Here is an 18229-nt window from a genome sequence, read left to right as displayed (position 1 = left end):
TCACCGATCTGATGGCTTATGGGTCATGGACTCCCTCTCGTCAGCGTCATGATGCCCCTGGGTGACCGAGCGCTTTACAAAACTCCATAACATAACAAGGGGATATCTATCTGATGAGGAATCTGTGGTAGAAGAATCCATTGAAAGAACATTACGGTAAGTAATTTCTCCTTCTACATCCTTCTTCTTTTGCCACAGGGGATTCATTGTTTTTTATCCCCAAGAAGCCTGGCCTGGACTGGACTGGACTGACTATCGCAGGCTTAATCTCCTTACTCTTCAGGACCGTTCCCCACTACCATTTGATATCGGACATCATTGAGTCACCCCAGCAAGCAAATGTCTTCACGAAGCTAGATTTACATTGAGCTTATCACCTACGCTTTTCGAACAAGCATGGGGAATTACGAATATGGTGTTATACCTTTTAGGCCCTGTAATGCACCCATGGTGTTTCAAAGATTTATGGATGGGTGGGGTATGCAGTCAGCATACCGCGGCACTGGAAGCCCGGGACACAAGGTTGTGCCCTGGGCTTCCGGTGCCACAATATGCAGAGCTCTGAAGGAGCAGGGCAGCAGACAGCCAGAGCTTGCAGCATTTAAGTGGGGGCGGGAGAGGGTGGACAAAGGCACAGGGTGGTGCGTAGCAGCTGGGGACCCCCTCCTCAACATTGACCAGGAGGGCTGTGCACAAAAGGTTGCACCTGTGGAATTGTGGCCTTTTGTGCTACAATCATGCGTGCAACCTTTTGTGTGTGGCCCATAGACAGAAAAAATGCCATCCATGGTTCTCAACTTATATGGACCGATTTGGATGGCATGCTTATTTGCTCTCCTGAGGTGCTTTCTCATATTAAGCATGTAAGAGAAACACTACTTCGACTCAAACATCACTTAATTGCCAAACCGGAAAAATGTGTTTTTCACTCCTCTTCTGTGGAGTATCTTGGTTTCGTCATATCCGATGCTGGAGTTTCCATGGATGCCAAGGAAATTGCTGCAGTACAAGATTGGGCAATTCCAACTACCGTTAAGGAATTAAGTTTCCTTGGATGTGCTGCTTTTTAGCGCGGTTTTATCCATAGTTCTTCTTCCTTGTCTTCATAGTTATTCTTACAGACCTTCCCAAAGGAAACGGTAAACTATCCTGGAGCTCTATTGAGGATCAAGCGTTCATACAGTTGAAGGATGCCTTTACCACAGCTCCTGTCCTCCTTCAACCAGATGGCAGAAAACCCTTCATTGCATAGGTGGATGCCTCGGACAGGGCGATCAGTTCTGTGTTGATGCAAGAAAAACCCCAAGACAAAGCAGAAGGAGAAATTACTTACCAGTAATCTTCTTTCTATGGATTCGTCTTCTGCAGATTCCTCATCAGATAGACATCCCTTCGAGCCTCAGCTGCTCGTGAAACGTTTCAGCAGGTGGCGTGGTGCTTCTCAGCACAGCTGTCGATCCATCTTGACTCGAAGTGGTGCTCGTCGCCTCCAGACGTGACGTCGGTTGACGTAAATGTACTACATCACTACGCCCCCATACCTCAGTTTCCCATCCTTTTTTCCCCCAGCCACTGCAGAGGAAGAATCTAGAGACTCGGCTGCAAACAGCCATGACTCAGGCTTAAAATCATGGCTTAGAAACAAACATTCTTTTTTTAAATATTTTTTTAAAATATTTTTTTGAGGTGACGAACAGAACAGTCAGAAGCTGTAGAGGACAGACACATCATAAAGGCCTGACAAAGCTACTAAGACGTTGCTCGTCATCTCTTGTAAGAGAAGGTTAGTCATCCAAACTACAGGCACTTTCATAGCGGGGCTGAATGGGAATCTGCAGGAGAAGAATCCATAGAAAGAACATTACCGGTAAGTAATTTCTCCTTCAATGGATTGCATTACCTGGTGTAAGGACTTTCATCCCACCTTGGCACTAGGTACTGCTTTGGGAGTCTATCTGACGAGTAATCTGCGGGAGAAAAGCAATTAATTGAAGGAGAAATTACTTACTAGTCATGTTCTTTCTATGGATTCTTCTCCTGCAGATTCCTCATCAGATAGATATCCCTTGCAACTGATTGGAAAACTTTTCAACGGGGGGGGGGGGGGGGGGGGGCGGCGTAGTGCTGTCGATCACTCTTGACTCGATGCAGCAGTCTACTCCGGACGTGATGTTGGTCGTTATACATATACTGCGCCACTACAGCCCCGTACCTCAGTCTTCCCCACCACTCGAGCTCAGCTGCTGCATATTAAGATTCCAATTATTCCGCTGAAACAGCCACAACTCGTAGAAAAAATTGAAACCTAACAGGGTGGGTTTTATTATATTTTTTGTGGGGGTTTAAGACAGGAACCGTAAGAGTTCAGAAAACACAAATGAGTTCTACGACAGGCCTTTGCAAAGGGAGCCTGCCTCCTCCCAGAAAAGTAATTCAACAAACTACAGGCACTTTCATAGCAGGGTTGGATGGGAGGGTGATAAAGAATCTGTGGGCGAAGAATCCTTAGAAAGAACATAACGGTAAGTAATTTTGAATTCTCCACAATAGAAACAGCACCATCTTATGTTTTTTATTACTTTCATCGTCAGTAATGGGTGCTCTTGTAGCTCATATTTGCATAGGTGGTTCTTCTGAACTTGATCCTTTGCTTGAAACGGATGGAAAAGTAGGTTGTGAAAGTTGTCGAGTTATGGCTTGTCTTTCCTTCCATCTTTCTGCTTTTTGTTTGGCTAGACGTGCATCTTTATTGTAGCCCCAGAGTGATTAAATCACAAAAAGATTCATGTTGGGGTAGTTGGGCTAATCCATGCTTCATTTCCTCTTTGAACTTCCTGCGAAAGAGTGTAAAATGGGTGGTTTCAGGCCAGTCCGTATGTTTTGCCAATGCATTAAATTTGGTCACGTAGGTCATTGATAGGTCCATGGAACCTTGCTGGAAGTCCAAGAGCTCTTCTTCGACGGTATAATTCAGATCCTGACGGGAGAATTCCCTAGTGAATTCTTCAACAAATTCTTCAAATGGATCCAAAGGTGTTGCCCAAGCCAAGGCACTGCCCAAAGGCTTCCTACCAAAAACGTGACCCTAGCCCGGTTGGTGACAAATTGGTGAGGGCGAAGGCGAACTGTACCTTACGCATATCCAAAAATTCTTTACAGCCTCAAGCGTCGCCAAGGTACCTTTCTGTTGGGGACAAGTAAAGGGGCTTTCAAAGAAACTGAAAGCCGGGGAGCAAAGCCAAGACGAGGTGCTGCATTCTCTTCCTTGAAAGCAGCTGCCTCATTAGAGAGGATAGCCATTGTAATAGTGAACTCTTAAATCTGCTCCATCTGATGTTGTCATGTAAGAGTATGCTGGTTTCTCAGCCTTTCAAGTGAGGGGGGGGTGGGTCTTACCAGTCCTCATCCTGTAGACTTTCTAGTTGGAGGTCATCCTCGTTCCCCTGTTACTTCCTCGTCTTTGTAATGTGAAATTGGGGCAGCTGCAGCCAGGCTTCTGACATGTATCGAAGCTCCTCTCCCCAAGGCCAGACCCAGATCTAGGCTCAAGGAATAGAGATTGGAACCCAATAGTTTCAGGCAGAGAAAAACCATGCAGGAGAATGTAATTCTGTGGACACAAAACCTATGCAGAACGAACATTGGGACAAAAAATGCAAGAGTCAAGTAAGGATTACAATGAAGCGCAATTGAGATGCACCGAGAAGTGGTTCCGTCTCCTAATGTAGCCTAGAAACAGGAAACTCCCCACCCCCATACTTCCTCTTGTCCATCTACCACCCATCTTGATGGATAACCGGTGTAAAATCTATAATGGTGTGGCCATCTTGGAGTGGAGTTATATATAGAGTGAAGCAAGAAAAAAAAGAAAGCTGAGCAATAACAAATGTAATGAAGCTTTAGATGAAAGGAATTCTTGTTGAGTCACTGCCCATTCTAGTAGGGAATGGTGTACCTGTGTTCTTTTTCTCAATAAGGGACTGTGTGCTAGAAGGACTAAAGTACGTCCTTTGTGTTCACGATTGTTTCCCTTCGACTCCCAACCCAGAATCCACCCCCTCCGATCAGTCTCATGGCTAATGACGGCCAGGGCTCTGTTGAGCCGCAAGACGGTGACTCCTGCGCTGTCGGCGTGCATTCCTTCTTGGCCGTCTGAACGCAGCGAGAAGGAAAAGGAACAGGTAAGGAGGTGGCGGGAGTAAAGCAGGCCCCCTTTCTCTGTGTGGCTGTGGCCAGGTCTTGTTCTCTCACGGTTCGTCGTGTGGCTCAGCATTGTCATTGATCTTCTTGACCTGTGTCGAGAGCTATTTTGAGTCCGTGTTGGAGGGAAGGGGCAGTGGTGGGTCACCCTGGGCAAGTGATGAAGAAGAGTGTCTCTAGATGAAGTTTGGAGGATATGTTTGATGTTTTGCATGCATATGCTCTTCATAGCAGATTTTTCCAGCCATTTACTCTTACGTCCCGTCCCCTTTTCTCCATAATGCATGGGTGTCCGTTCCAAGGGACGGGAGATGGAACCCTTTTCACCAGAAAAAACCTTCTTCCCCTTTAAATTTAGAGGCGCGTGTGATCTTCACCCGAGGGGCTACGCCCTAGTACCTTCAACATGTCCGAGGGGGCGCCTATACGCAGTTCTACTGGCAGAACCGCAGAGGGTGAAACGCCTACTGGGCCTCGGCCTGAGGAACAGGGTAGGCCACATGATCCACACTCGAGTCCTACATGGGGCGGGGCCCAGTGAGCCGAGCAACACGATGCAGGCACGTGGAAGGCAACTCGACAAAATGTCTGCCGTGCCAGACATTCCAGACATCCGGCTGATGCCGCTCCAAGGCAGGCAGCAGGCGGAGGAACACGTGTCAAGATGGGACTGGTGTCAACCAGGTATGTGGCCTACAGCTTACCCTTCCTTTGCGCAAGGCAGGTTTCCGCTGTGTCCGTACGGGCAGGGCATGCAAAGGCTCCAGCAGCTGCTTGCTACCCCGTCAATATCGCCTACCACCACTCCGGCCTGCGAGGACAGGTTCTTTGAAAGGTTCCTCGAGCTCATGAAATCTCCTCGGATGGGGGGGTCATCCTCAGGGACCCCATCAGGGACGTTCTCCTGCCCCAGTACAGGCGCCCCTTTCCCCTTTTCAGCCTCAGCAGCCCACCCTGGCCCCCCAACCGATTGTACAGGCGGTCAGCCTCCGCTGCAGCCTCCAGCACCTCAGCCCTCAGCTCCCAACACCCCTCCTCCGGTGCTCGACCAAACAGACCCTCAGGTGGATACAGATGAGGAGGAGGACCACGACACACCATCTTCAGCCAAGGCCTTCTACGAACGTCTTGCAGGGCTGGCAGAGTACTTGGGCCTTCCTCAACCCGAGGTCGAGCAACCAGCAGAGTGGGTCCTCGCAAAAGTCCTCACGCTATGTCATATGGCCAAAATGGGGATCCTGATGCAGAAGAACATAGTTGCCTTGGCCAAGAAGGGTTGCCTCAAGCCTCACTCGATCCAGCCGGTGAATAAACGCCTGGACCCCAAGTACAGTCAGATGGAGGGGGGGGGTACACTCTTGCTATCGGCCCACCCTCAGCCATACTCCTCAGTGAACGCTGCAGCATCACTATACTCCAAGCCTCAGTCGTCCTCAGCCGCCTCCTCTGTGGCGCTGCTAGGCAAGGAGGAGATGATCTTGGAGGCATACAGGAAGATGATATATTCCAACGCGTCCTTGCACCTTCGTCAAGCCAGCGCGGATGCCATACTGGCAGCTGTTAACCAGAGGCTCTGGGGGAAAATTGCAGATTTCCTCCCAGAGCTTCCGGCACAGAGCCAATCATGATTCAAGGCAGGATTGGCAGAGGCCAAGATGGTGGTGCAGAACATCATGGAGTCCACCGTGGCCCACATTGACGCCTCTGGCTGTGCCATCTGCATTGCCACAGACATGAGAAGAAGGACCTGGCTTCTCCCTCAATTTCAAGAAGTCCCATATGATACCATCCCAAAAGCTCCAATTTATCGGAGCATCCCAAAAGCTCCAATTTATCGGAGCAGTCTTGGATACTTCCTTGGGAAAAGCCTCGTCTCCCGAAGTGAGAGCTCTCCACATCCAGCAGATGGTAACGAAGTTCCAGAATGCCCAACGCCTACCGGCCTTCGATTTTCTCAGGTTGCTCGGCCTCATGTCATCCTGCATTTTCCTAGTACCAGAGTCCAGGTTGAGGATGAAATCCCTTCAATGGGCACTCAGAACTCAGTGGTCCCAGTTCTCAGGGAATATGTCGGATCTTCTGCAAGTCCCGAGCGCAGTTGCTCAGGATCTTCTATGGTGGGCTTGCAACAGCAACATTCTCAAGGGAGAATCTTTTTGGCAACCATGGCTGGAGATAACAGTAGTGACGGACACCTCACTCACGGGGTGGGGAGTGCCCACAAACGATCTGACAATCAGCGGTCGTTGGTCTCCATCCGAGTCCAAACTTCACATCAACCTTTTGGAGCTGAGGGCTATCAGACTAGCGCTGAAGGCCTTTCTGCCCTCTGTACAGGGAAAGAATGACCTGATAATGACGGACAACACTGTGGCCATGTACTACCTCAACAAAAGAGGAGGAGTAGGGTCACTACCACTGTGCAGAGAGGCAATGCAGCTATGGTTCTGGGCAATATGAGAAGGAATCTCTCTATTGGCAATTCACCTAGCCGGAGAGAAGAACACAGCGGCAGACGCTCTGAGCAGGCAGAGCATGGTCTCTCACAAGTGGGAACTGGCTCAGGAAGTCGTCCTGGAGATATTCGCCCTTTGGGGAACCCCTCAAGTGGATCTGTTCGCCACCGCGATCAACAGGAAGTGCGATCAGTACTGCTCAAGGGAATTTCCTCAAAGATGAGCTCTGGGAGACGCATTCGTAGTGGAGTGGAAGTTTCCACTGCTGTATGCGTTTCCCCCAGTCCCCATGATTCCTCAAGTAATCGGGAGGTTGAGAAAGCTCAGGAAAACCATGATCCTAATTGCTCCAGATTGGGCAGGGGGACGCGGTAACCAGGCCTTCTAGACATTTCCATCTGCTCTCCAACATGTCTTCCACAAAGAGAGGATCTTCTCTCGCAAGAGAAAGGTCGGGTTCTCCATCCAGAGGTCAAGACACTCAACCTTCACGCATGGTTTCTGAGAGGTTGAGATACAAGGATTGGGATCTTCCGGATGACGTAATGGAAGTCTTGCTTTAGGCCAGAAGGCCAGCAACAAAATCATTGTACCGATGTCACTGGAACAGGTTTAGTAACTGGTGCAAAGATAAGGATGTGGACCCTTTTCAATGTGGCACTCCAGTAGTGCTCTTTTCTATTACATCTAGCCAATCTGGGGCTCCAGATAGGAACAATAAAAGGGTATCTTGCTGCGCTGTCCATTTTCAAGCACACCTCGGAAGAGGTTTCATATTTCAAAAGACCATTAATCATTCAATTCTTAAAAGGGCTTACTAACGTATACCCTCCAGTACCTTTTCATGTCCCAACTTGGGATTTAAATTTAGTACTAACATGTTTGACTTGCATTTCTTTTGAGCCTTTGCACTCCTGTCCATTGAGGCTTCTAACACTAAAAACTATCCTTCTTGTGGCCCTATCGTCAGCCCGCAGGGTTAGTGAACTTCAGGCTCTCCCATGCAAACCACCATATAGTCCTTAAGGTTAAACCTTCCTTTTTACCAAAGGTAGTTTTGGACTTCCATTTGTCACAAAAAATAATACTACCAACATTTTATCCTCCTCATGTGGGTAAGGAAGAGGAGAGACTCTACAGACTAGATCCCAAGAAGGCTCTTCGTTTTTACGTCTCAAGGATGTCTAAATTACAACAAGATGACCAACTGTTTGTGGGTTATACTGCTCATAAACTGGGCTTATCAGTAACAAAACAGACCATATCCCACTGGATCATTTTGGCCATAATTGAATGCTACAGATTGGCGGGAAAAGACACACCAGATGGGCTTCGAGCCCATTCTACAAAGGGAATGGCTACTTCTGCGGCTCTAAAGAGGGGAGTTCCGGCAGCAGATATTAGTTCAGCTGCAACTTGGAAAACAATGCATACTTTTATCGAGCATTACTGCTTGGATACTTCCTCCAATGAGGGGTTATTTGCCAAGGCAGTTCTGCATTCTGTCCATGAAAACTGTAATTAGTACTCCCACCTCCAAAATTGCCACTGCTAGGGGAGTCTATCATAAGATGAGGAATACGTGGGAGGACACAATCCATTCGAAGAACAAGTTACTTACCAAATGTAGCGTTCTTTCGACTGGATGTTCCTCCCACGTATTCCTCATCGACCCTCCCATCCTACCCCGCAGTATAGTTTGTTTTCTAACACTTTCCTCTCACGAAGAATGTATCTGTCATGGGGCACGCCTGAGTGTTCCTCCTATATGTTCATCGAAAAAACAGAACTGAAGCAACGGGTGCGGCTCGAGCTATTTATACCATCGGTGATGTCGACAGAGTACGGAGTCCGTCGAGGGACAATCAACGCCACGACCTCGAGCACAGCGCCCTCTGCCGAGAATTTTTTTTCCAAAGCAGCGTAGCTGGAGGTCACTATTTATCATAAGATGAGGAATACATGGGAGGAGCATCCAGTCGAAAGAACGTTACAGTTGGTAAGTAACTTGTTCATCTTTCTGAGGCTTTTGGATCTGCTTAGATCACATGCTCTGCATAGTCGGACATCTAGTGGTGGTCGCAGAGTATTACAAGATGTTTTCGAAAACTGACGGCGACAGGGCACGAGTAATACTATCCCTAGTGTGTTGTGTACTTGGTCCTTCACGCATCGAGGTCCCTCAGATTTTCTTTCCGCCATTATGGTTGGTCGCAAGTTGCAGAGTTCCTTTCCAGGCTGATGCCTTGGATGCCCTTAAAACAGGCAGTGAAAGGTGCATCGGTGTCCCCTACGGGAAGTCTGCCACTCAGTTTATCCCACTGTTAGTCTATACAAGACTTCTGATGCTTGTTGATCTACTTAGAATCACATGCTGTGCATATGGTCCGACATCCAGTGGTAACCGCAGAGTATTGCATCTTATCTTTCGGGGGCCGAAAGGGGACGTCAGCATAGGCGTGTCTGTCCCCTTGTGACGTGTAGTGTACCCAAAATCCCTCGCGTGCCGAGGTCCCTCAGATTTTTTTTTCTACCCAGATAACTGGAGGGCATATAGCGCAGCTCTTACATAAGAGACATTGTTTATCTTAAACCGACTTGTTGGTTATTCCCCCTTAAATCACTTCGACGGCATAAACAACTTCGACGAAGACTGCGGGGGATTTATCTACGGCGTTGGATTTCGGCGCCTAAGATCCAGCGGCTGAAGCATCCACGTGGACGGGCCCTCTGGCCGGCCTTCACAGTAGGAAGCGTGGGGTTGGGGTGGCCATATCTTGGTCTTCCCTCTTCCCCCCTCTTTCCCCCCCTCTTTCCCCCTCTTCCCCCCTTCTTCCCCCCCTCTTTCCCTCCCTCCCCCCCCCAATTTCTCCCCCCCGTTCTCCCCCCCCATCTTTGTTTACACCTTTCGCTATGGAAAGGACTCCTTTTAGGTTCTGCCCTAAGTGTAGGGTTAGATACCTGTGGAAGGACAAGCACAGGACGTGCAACTCCTGTATCCCGACGAGAAGCGGTGTGCGGTTTGTAAACTCCTTCGGCCTAAGTCCCTTAAGGAGCGCTGTGTAAAGCGGTGGGCCATGTACGGTATGTCGCGGGCGGAACCCTCTTCCCCCACCGCCACACCTGGTGAAAGTGACGGGGGCACCTCCGATGACCAAACATCCGTTGTGGATGTGATAGACCTCAAGGTGGACACTTCTAGGTCCGCCACGCCCGTCCCCGACCCTTCAAGGCCTAACACTAGTCTTGCTTCAGGGACAACACCCAGCGACAGGGGCGTACAAAGAACACATTACACTAAACACACAACCCCTCCACTTATTTCGACGGGTATGTCGAAAAAGGTGACGGCGCCAGCAGGGCCGTTGAAAATTTCGGCGGATTCCTCTGATCGTTCAGATCAACAGCCTTCCCAGCATCCGCAGCAGCGTTTTGCGACTTGGCATTCCAAAACAAACAAGGGTGCTACCCCTAAATCAGGTTTACACGTCGAAGCGCGGAAATTCGACGCTTGGACGGTCCCTAAAGGCCCGGTAGGCCCAAAACCTGCATCTCGGCCTTAAGCTGAAAAACCTTCCGCTAGGCCCTCTAACTCGCGCCGATTTGGCGGTGATTGAACACAGTATTGCAAGAATTACTTCAGTGGTTGGGCTGATACCTATTCTGTCGGAAAACATGGGGAGAGCCATCGACAAATCTATAGATACGCCATGGTGCCCCGATTTTCGCGAGACCTACGAAGACAGGCAGGAGCCTCTTTCCAGCACCTTGAGTGACAATTTTCAGCGTCAAGGGGCGGAAGATGACGTTTTTCCACCCGTAGGCCCTTCTGGGTCCTCTAAATGGACAAGGGAGAAATTTGAAGGGTGCATGGATCGTCTTGGAAAAAAAAAAAATTCTGAACATCCTTCCCCGAAAAGGTCTTGTGGAGAACCTAATCCCAAACGGGCTTAACATTTCCAGGGAGATCAGCCCTCGGTCCCTGTCCATCATGAAGACATCGTCCAGATGGATACTTGTCAGGACATTTACAGTGAAGATGAAGAACCTTCCTTCCTGTAGGGTTACGATGAGGACCAGGCGGATGCCACGGACAACTGGGAAGAAACCCAGCAAATGGGGACGGAGCCATGGACGCTCCCCCCAACAAGATCAGGACGCTGATGTTCTATGCCTGGATTCTCCTCCATCCACCCCAGTTCGCCAGGCCTTGCATGCAGAAGACCAAATGGCCTTCAATGCCATGTTAAGGAAGGTAGCACATCACTTCCAAATCACTACTCAAGAGGAGGTTCCCGAGCAGGACTTTGTAGAAGACATTCTCAAGGAGAAACCCCCTTCAATCCATTGGCACCCTCCCTGGTGTCACCAGCTCGGACCCGGGCAGTGAACCCAAGAGTAGAAAGGTTATTTCGGCTAGCTCCTTCGGACCCTCAATACATAAAAGGGCACGCCACCCCTGATTCCCTTGTAGTGACAACCACCCAGAAATGGGCAGGAGTACCCCTTGCTACGGGGGAGGCGCTTCCGGATAAAGAATCCAAGAGGTTGTATGCCTTAGGTAAGCGGGTTACCTCGGCTGCTACATATACCACACGCATAGCGAATAACACTATGCTGCTGGTGTGTTATGCAGATGCCCAATGGACCCTAGTACAAGAAGGTCCCCAGGAGGTTCCAGAGCCCATTGGGTCCAGGCTTCTCACGATTGTGGCCGAAGGAAAAGTCACCTCAGCCTGACTGTAATAAAGAAAACTCTGGACACTGCTGAAACAGCAGGCAGGTCTCTCGCCCAGGGCACTTTACTTAAGCGGCACGTTTGGCTTTGCAACTCAGGTTTCAAGCCAGAGACACAGGCCGCTCATCAACAAACCCATTGAAGAATCTAACCTCTTCAGAAAGGCAGTCGATGAGGCCCTGAAAACTGCCAAAAAAAGAGCATGAGACTCTTAAGTCCCTGCAACAGATTACCCAACCACCCCCCCCCCCCAAATGGGAAATAATTCTCGTCAGTCATTCGAGGGCAGTCCCATGCAAGTCAGAACAACTATGGCACGGGAAACTTTAATGCTGGACAAACATCAGATAGCCCCGCATACTACCCACCAAGGAGTCAGCGACGCAGCAAACCCAGCTTCAGCTTCAGCAGACAGCGCATGGATGTGGTCCCCAAAAGTAGCATCCAACCATATAAATATACTGGAGCTATTAGCGGTGTACAAGGCATTAAAGGCCTTTCAGGTGCAAGTACAAGGCAAGACAGTGTGGATTCTAACAGACAGCAAGACAGCCATGTATTACCCAAACAAACGGGGGCACTCACTCTCCAGGGCAATCCAAGCTGTCCCAAAACATTTGAATGTGGGCCCTCAAACACAAGATGTTTCTGTTGTCCCAACATGTTCCAGGGGAACTCAATCTTCTGGCAGACGTGCTCAGCAGAGATTTCCCTCTGCCCATAGAATACGAATGGCGTCTGCATGAAGACCTCGTGTCCAACGTCTTCGCAGAATGGGGCGTCCCAGAGATCGACCTGTTCGCGACTCAGGAGAATGCCGAATGCCAAGACTATGCCTCCAGGTACCCCCAGAACCGCTCCAAAGGGAACGGTCTCTGGATAACATGGTATGGGAAATTTGTCTACGTACAAACCAACCTCCCCTCCCCCGACTCCCCTTCTCAACAAGGAACCAGTTACCATGATACTGGAGGCCCCCATGTGGGCCCACCAACCCTGGTTCGCTCATCTAATGGAAATGTCCCTCTCCCCACCAGTAAAACTACCCTGCCCGTACAACATGTTGTCTCGGGACAGGGGGGAGACCCTGCACCCATGCCCACAAACTCTGAATTGGGCAGCCTTGCTCCTGAGGTCATAGAGTTTGGACACCTTCAGCTCCCTCAGAGATGCATGGACATACTCAAGGAAGCTAGAAAACCTAACAACCGTTATTGCTATGCCAGCAAATGGAAACTTTTTGTCATCTGGTGTAATACCAAGGGCGTCAATCCCATCAATTGCTCACCCACACACATTGTGCTGTACTTAACCCATTTGTTGGACACAGGGTTGGTCTTCAATTCCATAAAGGTTGATCTGGCTGCTCTTTCAGCCTACACCACATCACAACAAAAGGTGTTGTGGTGGAAGATACCGGTTATTAAGGCCTTTATGGAAGGGGTTAAGAGGATTTATCCTCCCATTTTTCACCCAGCTCCTGGATGGGATCAAAATGTGGTTTTAACCAAGCTCATGGCATCTCCCTGTGAGCCAATGCATAAAGCAAGTCTAAATGACATTACTTATAAAACGGCCTTCATAGTGGCTATCACTTCTATCAGAAGGGTTAGCGAACTACAGGCCCTTTCTGTTCTAGACCCCTTTGTTACAGTCCACAGGGATAAGGTAGTTCTGCGCACTCATCCCAGATTCGCACCTAAATTCATCTCGAAGTTCCATGTGAACCAATCCATTGAACTACCTACCTTTTTCCAGAATCCCACTAGCATGGCCCAAAGAAGCCTACACACACTAGATGTGCGCAGGGCAGTCATGTTCTATCTGGAAAGAACGAAACCACTGAGGAAAACGAACCAATTTTTCGTTTCAGTGGCAGCTGGTAGAGAGGGGGGATCCTGTCTCTAAATCAGCTATCTCATGGTGGATTGTCAAATGCATCACACTGTTACACTCTTGCTAAGAGAGAACTGCCCTTCAAGCCTAGAGCACATTCTACTCGAGGCACTGGGGCGTCCATTTCATTCATTGCAAATGTTCCCCTAGAGTCCATTTGCAAAGCGGCAACCTGGCGTTCTGTACACACCTTTACAAAACACTATTGCCTAGACACTCATTCTAGGTCTGATTCTTAGGTGGGACAAGCAGTACTAAGACATCTTTTCTCTACTGTTCCTTCTCACAACCCACCTCCAACTCCGGGTACTGCTCGCTAGTCTATGCACAGCATGTGATTCCAAGCAGATTAACAAGCATCAGAAGACATGCATTACTTACCGTAATAGCATTTCTGATGATTGTATCTGCTTAGATTCACATGCGCCCTCCCTACCTCCCCGCTAGGGGTGGAAGGAACATAATGTCTTACTACTTTCTCTCTTCATGTACTCACTCACAATAGCCTTGGGCTCCCTCATGGCAGAAAAAATACAATCGGAGGGGCCTCGGCACGTGAGGGATTTTGGGTACACTACACGTCACGATAGGGATAGTGTTACAGACACGCTTATGCCAACGTCCCCTTTTGGTCCCCGAAAGGCAAGATGCAATACTCCGCTGTTACCACTGGATGTCGGACCATATGCACAGCATGTGAATCTAAGCAGATACAATCATCAGAAATGCTATTACAGTAAGTAATGCATGTCGTATACGGCCATCCCTACTTGCACCTAACTTTACAAGGGCGGTTAACCCTAGAATCGAACAAATATTTAGTGCCCACAGACCCCCCCCCCCTCCCTGTATATTAGGAGTCAGCTAAAACCTGATTCACTAGTCACCACTACCAGTAAAAGGGCTGGCACTCCTCTGGCGTCGGCTGAAGCCCCGGCAGACAAAGCAAGTAAAAAAATCTACACTTTTGGAAGGAAGGTTGCCTCCTCAGTGGCATATCAAACTAGAATCGCAAACACTACACTTCTGGCTAGTTATTGCTGCCACAAGTGGGATAACTTGGCACACCAGGTAAAAGCGGTTCCAGAACAACTTAAATCGCAATTGTTAAGCACCACCGCAGAGGGCAAGCAGTTATCAAATTGCATCCTCAAAAATAATCTCTATGCAGTAGACTATGCAGGCCACATCATCACAGAAGGCACACCCATCCAGCACCACACCTGGCTCAGTCTGGCTTTAAGCTAGAAACTCAGACACCCCTCCTTAACAGTCTGGTGGAACCTAGTGTACTTTTCGGTAAGGCTGTCGAAGAGCGAAAAGGAGTATGCCGCCCTCTTAAATCCCTTGGCCAATTAACTAACAAACCCTACGTACAAAGGGCTCATCAAACGCCAGAAGGTTTCGGGGTCAGGGTTCACAACGCTCTCCCGGATACACTCAGGGCAGACAGTCTTCAACTTGTGGCCCATCGCAAGGACAATCCTCTTCTGGCTTTCAAAGAGGAAATTAAAGATCTAGAGGAAGAGGCATAACCTCACCTGGGAGAGGCTCCACCCCTCTCAAACAATGACACACCGCTGCATGTGCCCTCCCATAACACTCCAGTAGGAGGTTGAATTTCACACCACCCATTCATGGGAGTGGGTAATGTTGGACATCTAATTGTGGTTTCGCTAACCCTGGTACAGGCTTTTTGCTGCTGGTCCAGGGACAACCTGCTAAAAGGAAAACCCTTCCGCGTTACACCAGCACAAGCAATCCTAACTACAGATGCCTCACCCGCCGGATTTGGGGAGGAGGGAGGTGCGGGGGAGCTCACTTCCCCCGCAAACACAGCCCACGGCCAGTGGACACGTACTACAGCCCAAAGGCACATCAACTACCTCGAACTTTTGGCAGTTCTCAAAGCTCTTCAAGCCTTTCATCAACATCTTACAGGTCAAACAGTGCAAGTCCTTATAGACAACACCAGTGCCATGTTCTACATAAAGAAACGGGGAGGCACACACTCTGTCTGTCCAAGCTATCCCAAAAAATATGGAAGGGGGCACTCAAGCGGAACAAGGTCTTAACCTCTCAACACCTTCCAGGGGAACTCAATGCTCTGGCAGACACTCTGTAAGCAGATACCCTCTACCAGAAGAACATGAGTGGCAACTCGACAAAGATATCCTACACAGAATATTCTCCCAATTGGGTCATCCCCTGTTAGATTTGTTCGCCACAACCTAAGCGCGCAATGCCCAGACTTTGCGTCCAGGTTTCCCCAACCAGGGTCCAAGAGGGCCCTATAGATGAACTGGTCAGGGAAATTTGCTTACGCTTTTCCTCAACGCCACTCCTCAGCAGGATTGTGCACAAGATGCACCAGGAACAAGTGACTCTAATCCTGGTTGCTCCAATGTGGGCGAGACCGCCTTGGTTTCCACATCTGATCAAACTGACTATGTGCAACCCAGTCAAGCTCATGTGCTAACACAACACATGCATCCCTTCACCCTCGGCCTCAATCTATGAACTTGGCAGCTTGGCTCCTGAAGTCCTAGAATTTCGGCCACTTAAATCTCGCACAAAGGTGTATGGATATCCTAAAGGAGGCACGGAAGCCCAAACTAGACACTGCTATTTTAACAAGTGGAAGAGATTTGTGATATGGTGCAGGTCACAAACCTTAAACCCACTCGAATGTTCAACAGCTAACATTCTAAATTGCATGCTTTATCTACTGGGCTCCGGCCTAGTATTCAACGCCATCAAAGTACACCTGGCGGCTCTGTCAGCTTACACCACTTCATAGAACAAAGTGTCCTGGTGGAAAGTTTCTGTCATTAAAGAATTCACGGAAGGGCTAAAGAGGCTACCCCCTCCCCTCTCTAACCCTCCACTCGGTTGGGATCTTAATGTCGTGCTCTCCAAACTCATGGGTCTGCCTTTTGAGCCTATGCACAAAGCCAGCCTAAAACATTTGATTTACAAAACGGCATTCCTATTAGCCGTCACCTCTATAAGACGAGTCAGTGAGCTACAAGCTTTGTCTGTACAAGACCCTTTTTTCGGAATCCACAAAGACAAGGTTGTCCTAAGGACACATCCTAGGTTTTCACCTAATTAATTTCAAAGTTTGTTAATCCATAGAACAGTTCTATGTCATTTCATCGCGGGATGTTTTTGCGCTGGGTTTTTTACTGCAGATTTTTCAACGAGAAAAGTAATTGAAATTTTCTATTTTTTGGGGGGTCCCCTCCTCCCCCCGAAAACCCCCATCCACTATTTTTATAGAACTGCTTACCTTCTTTCAAAAGCCGTCCAACTCAGCTGAGAGAGGCCTCCATACACTTGAAGTACAGAGGGCAGTCTTGTACTATGTAAACAAAACTAAACCCCTAAGGAAAACAGACTGGCTTTGTTTCCATAGCACTTGGGAGAGATCACATATCAAAAAACACCATCTCCAAATGGATAGTCAAATGCATACAGTTAGGTTATTCCCTTTCCAAAAAAGTTTTACCTTTCACTCCCAGGGCTCACTTTGCAAACGTCCCCCTAGACGCCATTTCCAAAACTGCTACATGAAGTTCCATTCATACTTTCACACAGCATTATTGCATTGACACTCATTCTAAAGCAGATTCACAGGTGGGAAAAGCAGTTCTAAAACATCTATTTGCTGCTGTACCTTCTCACATCCCACCTCCTTCTCCAGATATTGCTCGCTAATCTATGCAGAGCATGTGATCTAATTAGAGCCATATGCCTCAGAGGGGGAAATATTACTTAATCGTATTTCTGATGCCGCTATCTGCTTTTATTCACATGCACCCACCCTTCCTCCCCTACTGGAGTCAAAGGCGTATAGATGTTTTCTGGTTTATCACTGTTTCTGCTTTATCATATCTGTACTTGTGTTACACTTCATGCAAGTTCATGTCAGAAACCAACCATCTGAGGCTCCTCGACGTGTGAAGGACCATGGTTACAGTACACTTCACGCTAGGGAAAGTATTCCTAACACGCCTTTTCGACGTCCGTTTTCGAGTTTTGAAAACAAATCTTGTAATACTCTGGGACTACCACTAGATATCAGACTATGCAGTGCATGCAAATCTATGCAGAAACAAGCATCAGAAATACGATTACGGTGAGTAATGTATTATATATATATATATATATATATATATGTATATATATATATTCTATCTACTTGTATACACAATCTTTGCCGTGTGTGTGAGATCTGTACTAGTCTCCACATCCCTAAAGATTGCCGCTTAGTCACACTTTCCAGGGAAACCCTGCACACTAATACAGTTGGTCTCCAAGAACCCTTACACTAATGGGCTTCAGAAAAACCCTTCTTATAAATCGAGGGCCTGCAGGATTTAGCAATTTCCGAGAATGCCTGTTTGTGTGGTATCTGACTGTGTTGGCTTGTGTGGCCTATGGATGTGTAGATTTGGGTGACCGCTTGTGAACAGATTTTTGTAGCATGCAGGTGCACACATTTTTTTTTTATTTTCTTTTTTTTGTGGGCACTGGGAGGGGATGGTTTGAGTGCTGATAGACTGCAGGTTTGTTGTATGAGTGCATACAAGCTTATGGAGATGGTTTTTCTGTGTGTACACATGTGCATTTGTTTTCATACCTATGACTGTAAAACGGTCCACCCACATATGTCTGCAACCTTTTATCCTATATTTTGTACCTCTTTTGGGTCTTTTTAGTAAGCCAGTTGTTCTAATGTTTGCATTGCACTTTGTGTAAAAGGGGGCAGTACGTGCGTCAAAGGTGTGAGCCCGGTCATACTGATAGTTTGCTTCTTGTTGTAGGAGCTTTTCATTGCTAACTCTCAGAAGTATGCACAGGAGACAGTGCTATCTCTCCGGGTTCGGGACTGGGAGGATAAGATGTTTCCACAGCTTCAGGAACAGGTAAGTGT

At 48.2% G+C, this 18229-nt stretch overlaps 1 protein-coding gene across 5 annotated transcripts in view; it reads left to right on the top strand.

The window, feature by feature from the left end:
* Positions 1-18229, top strand: part of NCAPH2 (non-SMC condensin II complex subunit H2) — an 899214-nt gene that overhangs the window by 825677 nt on the left and 55308 nt on the right. For all 5 annotated transcript variants that reach the window (XM_069629493.1, XM_069629491.1, XM_069629492.1 and 2 more), the window contains one exon: positions 18120-18221. In XM_069629493.1, coding sequence (XP_069485594.1) covers positions 18120-18221 — 102 coding nt within the window. The remainder of the gene's footprint in view (positions 1-18119; positions 18222-18229) is intronic.

Source organism: Ambystoma mexicanum, chromosome 12 (genome assembly GCF_040938575.1).
Source record: "Ambystoma mexicanum isolate Mex_15411 chromosome 12, UKY_AmexF1_1, whole genome shotgun sequence".
NCBI lineage: Eukaryota > Metazoa > Chordata > Amphibia > Caudata > Ambystomatidae > Ambystoma > Ambystoma mexicanum.
This window is presented reverse-complemented; position numbering and strand designations above follow the sequence as displayed.